At 36.5% G+C, this 15,351-nt stretch overlaps 1 protein-coding gene across 1 annotated transcript in view; it reads left to right on the top strand.

Annotated features, from left to right (window-relative positions):
* Window positions 1-447: 447 nt before the first annotated feature.
* The window catches only part of LOC142152797 (RUN and FYVE domain-containing protein 1-like), a 183,454-nt gene continuing 168,550 nt past the window's right edge, over window positions 448-15,351 (top strand). Inside the window, exons 1-3 of the mRNA XM_075209791.1 lie at window positions 448-558; window positions 12,350-12,516; window positions 13,680-13,797. Coding sequence (XP_075065892.1) covers window positions 12,360-12,516; window positions 13,680-13,797 — 275 coding nt within the window. The 5' untranslated portion in view covers window positions 448-558; window positions 12,350-12,359. The remainder of the gene's footprint in view (window positions 559-12,349; window positions 12,517-13,679; window positions 13,798-15,351) is intronic.

A 15,351-nucleotide genomic window follows, 5' to 3' on the forward strand; every position in this document is an offset into this window, starting at 1 on the left:
AACACGTCTGTGACTTCTAGTATCTGAATTATCCCGTATTTAATAGCTGTTTATAAGTCTACAGTCTGTGGCAAAATTTTATTAACATTTCACATAATTTGTTATTTTTGTTTAAATATATTTTTCCTTTATATTTTTACATTGGAGTATTTATGCTAACATAGTACAGTATTCTTTGCTATTCTACTGTCCAGTGAAATTTCCACTAAACAAGAACAATATTGTTATGCATAACAATGACCTGCAAGCCTGGGTGGACGAATACTAGACAAGAACATTTCTGAACGAAATAATGATTTCAATGACAATTTAACAACAAAAAAACGTGAAGACGCTATTGTATTAAAACTGGCTGAATAACCAGATCCTAGTTTGCTTTTACATTGCTGTTGCTACCTAGATACATTTTCACCACTGGAAAGATTGTCCCTCGCACAGACCCATAGAGGAGTGGGCGGCTCTAGTGACTTCCTCCTTCATTCATGTAATGGCTGCTTGTGGATAAGTGGATTGGGTTTCACCCGTCTGTAATGCTGTAACTTTTCAGTATTATTTCAGGTCAGTAACATTGCACTGTACCATAGGTGCACAGTTAGGAAGGTTCAGATTAGTCTTAATGGCTGTTACAGATCTTTGTTGGCAGTAGCTGTAGCTAGTTTTCCTTAAATCAGAGTATGCTTCTGATCTGAATGGTAGTTTTTCTTTTTGGTTTAAAAATAGTTACATTATTCCCGTTGATACATTATGCATGGTTATTACATAGTCATGCATTGTCAGTACAAGAGTGTATGGGTCTATAGCGCCAGCTGTTTTCACTCCGTACGTATCATGTGACAGTTGTGATGATTTGATGCCGTTGCAACATTCTGCACCGTAGAGTTAAACATCTGTGTTGTGTAATCTAATTTTAAAGTGGCACTATAATACCAAATATTTATTTTTACTGTTTATGGATAAAATTGCCTGACATGATACAGTGTTTATTTGTGTATCTTTTCCGTAAAAGGCAGTCACTTTTCACTGTGCACCCAGACCTCCATTAATTTGATTAGATTGCATTAATTAAGGTTTTAAATAGAATAAGTTGATTCATTTCCTGTTATTTGAGAATCAGAATGTGATTGACAGCTGAAATCTAGTGATGGCAAGGCACAAAATACATTTAAAAGTATACATTTTCATTTTCTTGTCATATTGAAGTAAGGAGTTCATTTTTGTTTTGTGGATCTGGGGAAAGCAGACCAAGGGGTAAATGTATCAAGCTGCGAGTTTCCGGAGTCTGGAAAAGTGGAGATGTTGCCTATAACAACAATCAGATTCTAGGTATCACTTGTTTAGTGCATGCTACAAATTGATTGCTAGAATCTGGTTGCAATAGGCAACATCTCCACTTTTCAAACCCGCCATAAACACAGCAACTTGATAATTTTTTTCCCAGGGGGTAAATGTATTAAGTTCCGATTTCTGCAAATCGATGATATTGGACGGCTTTGCAGGCAAAATTTAAAACAGCAATGTGTTTAAAGGCAAAACTTACCTTTAAACACGTTGCCAGTTTAAATTTTGCCTGCAAAGTTGCCGAATAGTCGTTGATTTGCAGAAATCAGACCTTAATACATTTTCCAACAGGTCTCCGTTACCTAGCATTATGTTCAGTTTGTATCTGAGAAAATGTCAGATTATACTGAATCCTGTAATGCTAGCAACAGTGGCAGACTGGCCAGGTTGCCATCTTTCCCGATGGCATATGGGCTCTGTGGGCCCCATTAAACATTAAACAATGTTAAAAATGTTAATGACATTTTAGTAGCTTGAATATATAATAGAAGGTTCATTATTATTACTGTATGCAACTAAAATTTACGTTTTAATAAAATCATTTATCGTGGATACTTTGTTTAAGAATATAATAAATAACTCGTCTCTGAAAAAATATTGCTGACTCGGTATGACAGGATGGACCTCCTATGCCACCCTGTCTGTTGTTGCTGGGAACCAGCTGGGCTTGCCTTGTCACCGTCCCCTTTCTTTCTCCCAAATGTGCTCTCTAACCACAGTAGGAGGTGCTTTTGCTGCTGCCACCACTAGGTTCCTTAGGAGCACCTAGAACCGCATTCTTCTGGGTAACTCTCACTGCTAGTGTACCCCCTTGCTGGTACTTCTGAACTCTTGCCTTCAGATCAGGGTTGCTGTGGATGGTTCCCCCTGGCCTGTCACACTGGCCAGAGCTGCAGGGTAGTGGGCAGAGCATTGGTACTAGATGCTGGGTTCCAACCTCAGAACAGTCGAATATTGGATTAGATTGGGTCTAATCTGTAGGTCACAGGAATTACAGCAGGTAACTAGGCATCAGTTCAGGTTCCTTAAGTAGTGATGTTTATTAGCTCAGGAAGTCCTAAAAAGGACAGTTACACACTCACTAGTTTGAGGTAATAGTGATATCCAGAAACTACAAATGGAATAATACATGTTAAAATATTGAGCTTTTTATTCAGATTTACACAGATACCCTGGCAGGAGGTAATGCAGCCTCCTGCTCCTCTAACCAATCCAGGTGCTTCATGTAGCCTGCCCATAAATCAGCCTGGAGGGGTTTAACCTTTTTAAATTGCTGCTAGTGGCCCTACTTTGTCTAAGGTTTTATTTTGAATGTTTACCATCAGGATGTAACATTTCTATAATCCTGCTTTGAATGAAATTTAACTTGCAAAATTCTTAGTCATCTGTGATCACTTGCGTGGTGTGTCTACCAGCAAGTATAATAACCTCATCCTGTCCTTCAGGCTCAACAGATGTTTTGGTCATTCAGCGATGAAAGGGTCTAATTAACATGACATTACCTGTCTCCAGACATTTCCAAAACCCAAACATGACATTCTGTCTCAGAAGTCAATACATTTACACACATACCAATATAAAAAGACAAGTAAGTTTGCAATGATATACAGAGGTGCATTGCACTCCTAATTAAAATAAATATTGACAATAAGTTATTTGTACGTGATACAGCCATAAATAAGTTATTTTTAAGTGATCCAGGCACATTTGAATTATGTGAGCCCGACGCATACATAATATAGGCTCGGAACTTGACTATTGCGACTGCGCAATGAAGCTTAACTCGGAATCCCAGCCTGGGGTTGTGACGTGTGGCTAGAGTCAACTTTGTATTGAGCTATTGCAAAGACAGCAAATATTTTTCATTGTGTCTGCGTCGGTTTCAGTGTGCTTTGTCGACTCTTCAACCCCCGTGCTTGCTGTGTTTTATAAAAGGTATTTATTTATTTATTTTTATATACGCTTTAATTGAAATATAATGTATTTTCTTTCATTGTATAAAATTAGTGCAAAAATACTAGGTAGTAAACATATTTAAGCTGCAGTCTAAAATAATAATATATGCGCCTTATTCAAGTTCAATAAATAATTATTCCATGTATTTACTCTACAGTTAAAATGACCGATTGCTAAAATTGTTGTTAATAATAGATCTATCTAGAAAGCTTATTTCCATTGTTCTTTTGCGGCGAGGGCCATTATCTGTTTCTAGCAGAAATACATAATGGACCTCGCTACTGTACTCTAGAAAGTTGCTACAACAGTTTGCAAACAAAGAATGCAGAATTCAGAAACACAATAATAACTTATTATCAAATGCAAACTGACAAAAAGCTGGATTCAACATTTAATTGTTGATGCTCATTTTTCCCAACGTGGAGTATTTTTAATTAAGTTTTAATTGCAGAAATATTGCCTCTACCAGCATGGAAAAGAAAAAGCATAAATCACTGAAACGCAAACAGTGACAATAAGCAGAAAGGCAGGAATCGGCCAAGTGATGCAGGACTATTCCAGATTTTATAATACCACAACCACCATTAACATCAACGTACAGTTCCACAACAAATAATCAACAAACAATACTCATGGTGATGATGCAATGACCTATGAGTTACAAGAACAGGAAAGAGCTATTTTGACTGTAGAGACAAATACATTAGCATCCTTTACTCACCAACCCAGGCCCAGTACTTCTTCTGGCTTTATTGCTCTGGTATCTGTGCTACCTGTAGTGGCAATATCTGAACACATAGTTTCAACTAGTTACAGGGAATCCGATATAACTTCAGGCATAAATGACTTGGTTTCTGAAGCAAATGAACCTACACAAGAAAATGACAGATCAGCTGGAATCTTCCAATATCCATCACAAGCAAATTTAAAACAGTTTTTTTCTGAACGTCCATTTCAGCCACTTGATAATTTGCCATTTGATGCTCGTTTGTATGAGGAAAATTATGAATGACTCTGTCCCAAGAAAATGGTTAACATATAACAAAGAAAATAGGTGCTTATCTTGTTCATACTGCTTGGCCTTTGAGTCTCCCAACACTTGTAATCCATCATCCTTTGTACGTGGCTTTAGTGACTACAGGCGTATTAGCCAGAGCTTTGCTTTACATGAATCAACAGCAACATGTCAGAAATGTTCAGCAATTTATCAGTGTGGTTAGTGATGGCACCATAGATAATTTTTTTCATCTTCACTAATTAAAAATAAATCAGAAGTGTTAAAGCAGAGGAATATTGTCATGAGGATTATAGACATCATAAAGATGTTAGGCAAACAAGCACTTTCTTTTCAGGGTCAAAAAAATGAATCTGACTACACTTTGGATTCTGAATCATGGCAATTTTTTAGCTACAGTGCAGTTGATGGCAAAATATGATCCCATTATGGCAGCTCACGTTCCTGCTGTGCAAAACAAGTCTACACAAAGAATCAAACGATTAGAACAACAAGGAAAGGCTCAAAGTAAAGGCTGTGGTGCACTTGTTACATACCTGAATAAAACAACTATTAACATGTTAATACAAATTATGATAAATATGATACAAGAAAGAATGTCATGAAGTTTCTGAAGCAAAATATTCTATTCAAATTGATTCAACACAAGGTAAATTCATCCATCAATCAGTTTAGCATTATTATTTTGTATGTGCTTAAAGGTGTTATCTGTGAGCAACTACTTTCAGTTGTGCCAAGTAATTGATGGTACAGGACAGGGACTTTTTGATCTAGTGACTGAAACATTACAACATCTTAAAATTGATCACCAAATTTTTTTTATCTGATCATACAGATGTAGCTGCAAGCTACCATGGTCAGAATAATTGTTTACAAAGTAAAATTACTGATGTGGCTGATCAACATCTTCATATATGGTGCTATGCCCATGTGTTGAATTTGATGATAACTGAAACAACAAAATTGTTGGGTACCTGCAGTTTTTTTTTTTTTTTTGAATGAATAAAATTTTTATTGGTTTTTAAAGTTTTTTCAAAAAGGGGTACAGAAAAAAAAAAAAGGGAAAAGGGTACATAAAGGGAATGGAACACAAACACAATGCACCTGAAAGCATACAGAATCGAAATCAAAAGTATCTGACTTTTGATGTATACATTGAACTTAATTAATTAATGCACTGTAAATCAACACACAAATGATCATTCACCAGCGTCATTAGAGGGCGGGGGTAAGGAACGTGAAGGGTTTCCCTCCCCATCAGTCACATAAATGTGCCAAGCTCTCCATTTGATCAGCGGGGATGATGTTGAAGTGGAGTATGGGACCCCCAGGGTTTCCATTTCAAAAGCAGTTTCTTTTTTTAAAGTTGCTCTAACAACTTTTGTGACAACATCATACAAGAGAGTGGCTGTAGGGATAGAAGTTGTTATAAAACATCTAGGACAAGAAAACAATGAAACGATTAAAGCTAATTGGTGAGACAAGATGGTCAGGAAAATACAATGCAGCACCAACTATATTTGGACATTTTGTTGATGCAGCTGTTTGGTAGTTTTGGAAAATTATTGACCTGCCTATCAATGATACAAGATTCAGAAAACTTTAAGGCAAAAAACAAAACAAGAAGTAAATATTTTACTTGAACGTCTTCTAAACTTTGAAACAATATTGACAGCATTTAGTTATTTGTATATATTTGAAACAACAGCCCTGTTATCAGGTTATTTCCAGACAAGTGGTTTAGATATGTTTACTGCATGAAGTAGATTCACCTACAACAAAGATGAAGGAACAGACCAGAACATCTGATAACGTTCACAGCAGGGCATTGGAATTTGTAAAAAAATGTAATGACAAGTTTTCACAGTTGAATATGGATCAAAATCAAGCATAAAGATTTATCCTGCTTGGACCTAACAAAGTTTAAAACTATTGCAGAAAGGGCTTTGAAGATGAAGTATTATTACGCTGTCTCTACAAATCAGCAAAGATCAAGTAATATTGGAATTGTTTTCTTTTGTTTCGAACTTTGATGTATTAAAGCTGTTGCTTAATAATGATGGTGAGAATATGGATTCCAGTTGCAACAAGTGTATAATTTGTAGCACTTGCCCATTGTGCGTGCTAAAATTTCTGGCATTCATTCAGACTTCATGACAAGGCATATGATAACCTTTATGAACTTTATAAAGTCATCTGCACACTCAGTTACTCAAGTCCAATGTGAGAAGACATTTTCAAAGTTAAAGATCATAAGTACAAGTCTAAGAAATTCACTGACTGAGGAGAACTTGGAATCATACATGTTGCTATCCAATGGAAAGAAATTGTTAGATTAATTTGGATGCAGAAGCAATTATTGACAGATTCGCCCCAATCCTCTAGTAAATGCAAACGATTGCTCTTAATAAATTGGATTGTATGAAATATGCTTTTGAACTACCTGTTAATGTGTAAAATGTTTAGTACAAGCAAACTATTTAAAAATATCCACCATTTATTTAAAATAATAAAAAAATAAAATTATAACAATCTGTATTTACATTTAGTATCTACTGTATACTGCCAATAATATGTATAATATATGTACTCTAATTACTACAAAATATAAATTTATTTTGCAAACATTTTAGTTGTCCCTTTTTTCCACTTAAGTATTTTTTTTAACATTTTATTTATTTCTTATAAAAATTAAATGATCGCCTTATAGTTGTGGGTGACAACCCTTTGTCTCCTGAATACCAATACTTTTAGACTCAGACCTCCACTGGCTAGCAACTATTCTACCTTTTCCATTGGTTAAATATAAAATTGAGAAAAATTAAATGGAAAACATTGTTAACTGCTTCTTTACTTGAACCAACAAGTCTTTTTTTATATGATTTCTTTATATAATGTCCTTATTTTTTTTAAAGAAAAAAATTATTCTCTGCCAAACTAAATCCCAACCTGCCCCCCTCCACTAACAAAAAAAATATCTGTACTTATCCAGTCTCAACTGGACATCAAGTTGATATTTGATTACTTTTCTCAGCCTGTTGAGTCCTAGATGTTTTTTTAATTGTATTGTACATAGAGTGGGTGAAATAAGTATTGAACACATCAACATTTTTCTCAGTGAATACATATTTAATGTGGCTATTGTAATGAAATTTACACCAAATGTCAGCAACAACAATTGCAATCCACACATGCAAAGAAATCAAACTATAGATGTCCATAAATTAAGTTTTGTGTAATCATGTGAAATGGCACAAGGAAAAAGTATTGAACACCTAAAGAAAGGAAGGTGCAAAAAGACATGAACAGCCAAGACACCAGCTGAAATCTATCAGTCATTAGAAAGCAATCCTGCCACCCACAACGGATGGCCTATAAAAAGTTATCTCATTACGAAGATGTCACACAAGAAACATCTCATATGGGTAAAAGCAACGAGCTCTCATAACCTTCACTACCTTATTGTTGTAAAACATACTGATGGCATTGGTTACAGAAGGATCTCAACTGCTGAATGTTCCAGTGAGCACTGTTGGGCCCGTAATCTGGAAGTGCAAAGAACATCATTTCACCATAAACTGGCCACGACCAGGTGCACCTCGCAAGATTTCTGACAGTGGAGTGAAAAAAATTATCAGAAGAGTTGTCCAGGAACCAAGGACCACTTGTGGAGAGCTTCAGAAAGAACTGGAGGTATAATTGTTTCAAAGAAACAATACGTAGTACACTCAACCGCTATGGTCTGTATGCACGCTCACCATGCAAGACTCCTTTGCTGAAGAAAAAACATGTTGAAGCTCATTTACAGTTTGCTGCACTACATTTGGACAAGCCTGTGTAATACTGGGAGAATATAGTGTGGTCAGATGAGAGCAAAATTTAACTCTTTTGATGCGATAATACCATGTTTGGAGGGGAAATGGCACTGTACATCATCCCCAAAACACCATTCCAACAGTGAAGTTTGGAGGTGGGGACATCATGTTCTGTGGCTGTTTTTCTGCACACAGTACTGGCATACTGCATATCATTGAAGAAAGGATGAATGGAAAAATGTACCGAGACATTCTTGATAAAAATCTGCTGCCGTGGACATTTCAGCAAGAGAGTGATCCCATACACACAGCCAAGGACACTGTCAATTGGTTTTAGAGACAGAAAATAAAGCTGCTAGAATGGCCCATCCAATCACCTGACTTGAATTCAATTGAAAATCTATGGAATGAACTAAAGATCAGAGTTCATAGAAGAAGCCCATGGAACCTTCAAAATTTGAATCACACCTGAGCCATGCATGCGACTAGTTTTTCCATACAGGAGGTGTCGTGAAGCTGTCATTACCAACAAAGCCTTTTGTATGAAGTATTAAATACATTTCAGGAAGCTTGTTCAATACTTTTTCCCTGTCATTTCACATTATTACACAAAACTTAATTTATGGATATCTATGGTTTGATTTCTTTGCATGTGTGGATTGCAAATGTTGTTGCTGACATTTGGTGTAAATTTCATTACAATAGTCACATTAAAAATATATTTACTGAGAAAAATGTTGATGTGTTCAATACTTATTTCACTCGCTGTGTAAGCCCTAATACGAGGTTGCAGTTGAAAAAAAAAACATGAACAGACAGGTAGAAACTTCTGTTGAAGAAAGATATTCGGTTCACATTTTGCAAAACCAAATAGTATTTATATATTAAAGTTGCCTTAGTCTTAAAAAAAACCCAGACATAAATCTGAAAAAAAAAAGAGCTATAGAAACATTGAAACTTTAACAAATATGCATAAAAGTTTGAAAAGAAAAGATGGGGCACCATTTTGCATTGGGTTCCATACGTCGTTGCTAGAGCACTGGGCAGTTGATAAAAATAAAACCTAAAACAAAGTTGCTCTGTCTAAATTCTGAAATTACAACTGCTGAGTGCTTAACCTGAATAAATACTAGTAGAGCAAAGGTTATTGAGGAAAGCATGGAAACACTTTGACAAGGTGAGCACAGATGTATACATTTTAAAGGAGTAGCTTTATCAATGTAGAGTAACTGATGCTAAAAAATTTAATATCTGGCTCTGATCGGGGATGGGGTGTATTTCTATGTAAATTGTGGTATGGTCATTAGCTTAGTATACAGCTAGAATATGTTCATTCTTAATAGACCCATCTCATCTTCATCATTATCATCGTTTATATAGCGCCACCAATTCCGCAGTGCTGTACTAAGCATATATGTCAGTCACAGACCCTGCCCCATTGAAGCTTACAGTCTAAATTCCCTAACACATACTAGGGTTAATTTTTGTCAGCAGCCATTTAACCTACTAGCATGTGTTTGATGTGTGAGAGTAAGTCAGAGCACCCGGATAAATCCTGCACAAACACGGAGAGAATATACAAACTCCAGACAGATAAGGTTCTGGTCGGGAATCAAACTCGTATGAACTTAGATGGGTATATTCCAAGAGTCTTGTGATTAAAGTTCACTAAAAGGGCCAAATGTTGTGATATCTGCTTGGCTTCAACCATTTCATGGTATTAGACACTATCACCACTTCTCTAGTTTGACTTTGAAGGCCACTACCTTTTTGTACTATATGTATAGTTGAGACATGTTAGATTGCAGGGTTTCACAATTTTGGAACCTCTGTTCTTTCAGTTGTCGGAATGTTGTCCTAGATCTCCAGTTTGGTGGGGACAAATTGCTAGCACAGTGGCCTGCCATGCCTCTAACAGGTCCTGAATTGAGTTTTACATCTATGCATATGTGCTCACGCAATCCCCTCCCACACAGTTGCCATGGACACCTGAAAATTTGGGTGCACTGCAATGAATCACTCAATGTGAGAGTCGGGCTCGCTAGGAGCCTCCTGATTGGCTCTCTGAACTTTATAGTGCAGGAAGCCCGTGAATGCTTTGCAGAATGCAATCACACTGTTCTTGTCTAATGACTACTATCAGCTTTTTGTCTTGATTTTGGTTCAGACCACTGCTATGGATTACCCACTAGAACGCTGCTTTTCTGACCCTTGCCTTGGACCTGACTAACAAAGGGCTAATCCTGACAAATGATCCTCTGAGTCACCATCAACCTTCAGTGTCCTGAAAATTGCCTTTACTATAGCCCCAGTTATTGAACATCCTGACATCTGGTCACCCTTCATTATTGAGGTACCTGAATAAATACAAGTAGAGGAAAGGAAACATGGAAATAATATATAATGCTCCAATCTATCCTCACAAATACCACTATCAACCAATACTACTATAACCTATTATTAAATAAATGTAAATATCAGATACAATCTTTGTTTTTGATTTGTTGTAGTTCATAGTTCCCAAAAGCTGACCAATGCAAAATGATCAAAGCTGAGCGTCATCAAGACTCCCCTTTTCCACCAACCAATCACAAGCATCTAGTGTGGGAAAATGCTTGTGATTGGCTGCCTGCAAAGGAGAGTCTCAGGGCCTCCCGAATTGGATCATGTTGTAGCGGTCAGTGTTAGTAGGAAGGTAACTTTTTAAGGGGTATATTTTAGGGTGGTTTTCTTTCCCTCCTTTATGCACTATTGCATATCAAGAGAGAAGAAAATATTTTATTTCAGTTCGGACTATGATAAAGAATTTAGATTTTATTTTAAATTTCAAAAAGTAGAGTGAGGGATTGGTGTAGTCTTTTATTCAATTAAATTTAACTTTTAAAAAGGTGTGTGTTTTTTTTTTGTTTTTTTTTTTAACTCTTTTTGTATAGTGGGCATAAATCTTAGGGACCTGTGTCTATTATATTGGGTACACTGGGGTGGCAGACGTACCAATTTTGATCATTACTCAAACATTTATAGCCCAGAGCGGTTGGGAAGAACCCACAATATTTTTCAGCGCGGAACTAGTAGTTTCTGGGATGGGGGCATCCTTTTAATGCAGCCTGTTTTCCTTACAGTCACCAGATCAGCCTGTGAATATTGTCTCATAGTTATGGTGGAAATCAACCAAGGCTGTCTAGCTTTTGGGTTGGTTGAGTATTAAAGGATGGGCACATTGCCAGTTTAAAAAAAGAAAGAAAAAAGTTTTTTTATTATTAGAGTGCCTCCTATTCATTTCAATGGTCCCTTTCATTTTAATGAGTCTATTCATTGCAATATGTGTACATGCATTAAAGGTTAATTATTTTTTCATCTCGCTGGTTATAAAGCAATTTTTACTTTGCAAATCAAATGTAAACAGGTGATTTACTAAATCAATCTTTCAAAAATCCCCCTGTGCCAATGTCCAGCACTTTTTGCAAAAAATATTTTTATGGATTTTTTTTTGTTTTTTTGAAAACTTGTGTTTTATAGTTTAATTTCCCTTGGTAGACTTGGTGATTAGGAACTTGCCCTGTAAATCACAATCACTATTTCTACAAATCGACCTTTAGTAGATTTCCTTTCTACCCTCAGTGTGTGAGTAGCACTATATCAATGTATTCTACTCGGGAGCAGCAAATGAAGTAGGAAACATCTTCTTCAGTGATGTCATATACCACCTGACCCAGATGAAAGGGTTGCAGTGCCATGGCTTGGGTGATGCTATATCGGAGGCGGGTCAGTTTATAAATCATGCATGACAATATCTACCCATCACGTTATTATACAAGTGGATGGGTGGCAAATCTTCATTATCATTCAGCAGATGTCAAGGGATAAATGCTAAATTGAGATTTGTATCACAGAGCGAATGAAAATTGATCAATACAATAACTTATTTGTATATTCACCTCTTGCAATGGCAGCAAATGATTGTTGGAACAGCATAGTTAAATAAACCATCAGATGAGCAGTGTCTCAAAAACAAATTAAAAGAACGTGTAAAATGTAAGCTCATTATTCTACTCCGTTGGTGTAGTTGTGGCCAATGAGATATTGGTACTTGGGTATTATCTATGTGGAGGAGAGAAAGCAGTATGAATATGTGTCGATTTGTTTCTGTACTTTAACCATGTTTCACTTTTGTTTGTGTTCATTCTCTGGAGCAGTTTTCATTTTATCTATATGTATTTGACAGAGGTAGCAAGATGGAAGAGCGCGCCAACTTAATGAATATGATGAAAGTTAGCATAAAAGTATTGATCCAGTCAGCTCTTAATCTGGGTAGAAGTCTGGATTCCGATTACCCACTGTTGCAGCAATTTTTTTTTGTGATGGAGCATTGCCTCAAACATGGATTAAAAGGTATTTTTAACTATGAACTGTATTTGTGCAAATGGAGACAGAAGCATTACAAACAAACCCAAAAAATTAACTGTTTTCAGCTTGTTTATCATAAACAAATTGTTGATAAGAAGTACCCTACGCTGCACAATGGGATTTTCCTTCCACACCAGGATTTGCCACCCAATATACATCTTGCCCATTTTCAGCAATTCCCATTTGAAAGGAAGTTGCTGTGGTAATCACTCTTTGTATTCTTGAATAAAACTGACAGCTTTTTTCCCTGGGGTTTGCAACTTGATTTTCTTCCTGTGCATAAGCAAATCTATGTACTGTTGTGTAATGTATTCTAAGTTTTCCTTCAAATTATGATAAATGTTTATATTTACACATAACTTTAAATCTTGTACCATATTAGCCAAAACTATCTGATGTTTCTGGTTTGATAGAATTGGTCTCAATATCTGCTTGGCATGTGTGTTTGGTCATCCTCTTAACACATTGTATGCAGGCCAGTGCAAGGTTTCTCGACTCCCTAGGCATAGCTTAGGGAGCCTTACATTATTTATTTATATATCTGTTTGTGCCGGCAGGTCCGCCAGCATTGCTCTGTTAATGTTGGCAGTGTGATTGCCGACATAGTGAATGTCAACAATCACACTGTTCACATTTTGAAGCTGTAATCAGAATGGAAGTGTCGACTTTTAGCCTGCCGACATTTCCATTGTTGGCAATATGACCGCATCCCCTTCTGTCTGTCTGGTTGGATCTCCTTAAACTTATCTTTGGAGGATTTATTCTGTATGTGAGAAATGTTAATCAAAGCAAAAATCTAGCCAACCAATTAATAATTTAATAGTGAGGGGAAGAAAGGGTTAGGCTTATGATCTCACCATGGAACCATGTTATTGATTTGGATCTTTATATAACAGAACACACACTCTCTGACTACCAAACTTTTCTATCTTGCTTGCCCAGGTTTTTGAACAATTTAGTTGGCTAGATTTGTGCTTATATGATCATTTCTTACACACATGCAGCATAGTTTTATAATGATTCATTAAAAAATAATGCATTATATAACTTTAGAAATACACTACACAATGTATCCTACTATCTACTTGTTACAGAAAAGTGTTCCTACCATTATATAACTTATGATTTATTTTGTTATTCTTTTACAGTAAAAAAAAGCTTCATTGGGCAAAGTAAATCTTTCTTTGGCCCATTGGAACTGGTGGAAAAACTGTGCCCTGAATCATCTGATATATTTGCAAACATAAGAAATATCCCTGAAATTAAGTAAGTGATCTAAATAACTGAATCTAAATTTGAAGAATATCTTGACTAATATTTAGAATAAATTGATTTCTTTCATATGTAAAAGATTGAGGTTTTACAGCTTTTACAAACTACATGGCTAAAATGCTTAGCTCTTTAAGGTAATTTTATCTAGCTTCTAGTTATAGTGACTATAAGGTATATGCATTTTATACCTAAGCAGTTTATAAAATGTGGTTATCTTTTAAGCATTTTTACTTCATGATAAATGTATTTTATGCTGCTCATGTTTTATTATATACAAATACAGGGCATTGATCAGTTTCAGAGGAATAAGGGTGAATAGGGACGTACTGTAGTATATCTCTGACAATGGTGTCATGTACAGATGAATTAAGATCCTAATAATATAATGTTAATAAAGATCTAGTCAGTGAAGTCAGGTGAAACATACTTGGTGATTCAATCTCTAGTTTGAGGATTTCTACTTTCTTGTCCTGTATGTATAGCTGTGACATGTCGGGCTGCAGGGTTCTATACAACCTTGAAAACTGTTTTCCTTAGGTTGTGGGTGCTTTGTCCCAGATCTCCATTTGTGGGATAAATCTGCTAGTACAGTGGCCTTCCTTGCCCACAACAGGTCCTGAATTCAGTGGTGCTGCTATGCAGATCATCATCATCACAATTTATTTATATAGCGCCACTGATTCCGCAGCGCTGTACAGCGAACTCATTCACATCAGTCCCTGCCCCATTGGAGCAGATGCGCTCACTGCGAATTTCCTCTCTTACTGGTTGCAGAGTTACCATGGACACCTCAGAGCGGCTTTACAGTGTGACCATGTGGTCACACTGCAGTAATCGCTTAAATGTGGAGGGGGGGGGGGGGGGGGCTTGACTTGCTAGAAGCCTCCTGATTGTCTCTCTGCACTTTAAAGTGCATAAAACTCCTTATTGCTTTGCGGACTGTAGGTACAGTCATGCTGTTCATGTGTAATTCCTGCTGTCAGTGTATTGTGTGGACTCTGGTTCTGATACCTGCTTTGGACTTGGGTTATTCCTTGAACATTACATGTCCCTGACCTTTCCCTTGGACTTGACATCTCTGAGAATATTTGCCTGTCTACCACTGTGACCTGTGACTTCTTTTACAGTGCTAGCTAAGAATGGGGCCACTTTTAAAAGTATTCCTTAGATTAATTTCACCACAAGGAAATCATCATCATTTATTTATATAGCTCTACCAATTCCATAGTAAATGTTGGTCATTCACATCAGTCCCTGCCCCATTGGAGCTTACAGTCTAAATTCCATAACACACACACACAGATGGACACACAGAGACTAGGGTTCATTTTTGTCAGCAGCCAATTAATTTACTTGTATGTTTTTGGAGAGTAGGAGGAAACTCAAACCCAAACAAACACGAGGAAATCATACAAACTCTACACAGATAAGGCCCTGGTCGGGAATCAAACTCATGACCCCAGCGCTGTGAGGCAGACATGCTAATCACTGAGCCACCGTATGTTGGTTAAAAATTGGGCAGAATAGAATTTAGCAATATATAGATGT

This window comes from Mixophyes fleayi, chromosome 4 (assembly GCF_038048845.1).
Source record: "Mixophyes fleayi isolate aMixFle1 chromosome 4, aMixFle1.hap1, whole genome shotgun sequence".
NCBI lineage: Eukaryota > Metazoa > Chordata > Amphibia > Anura > Limnodynastidae > Mixophyes > Mixophyes fleayi.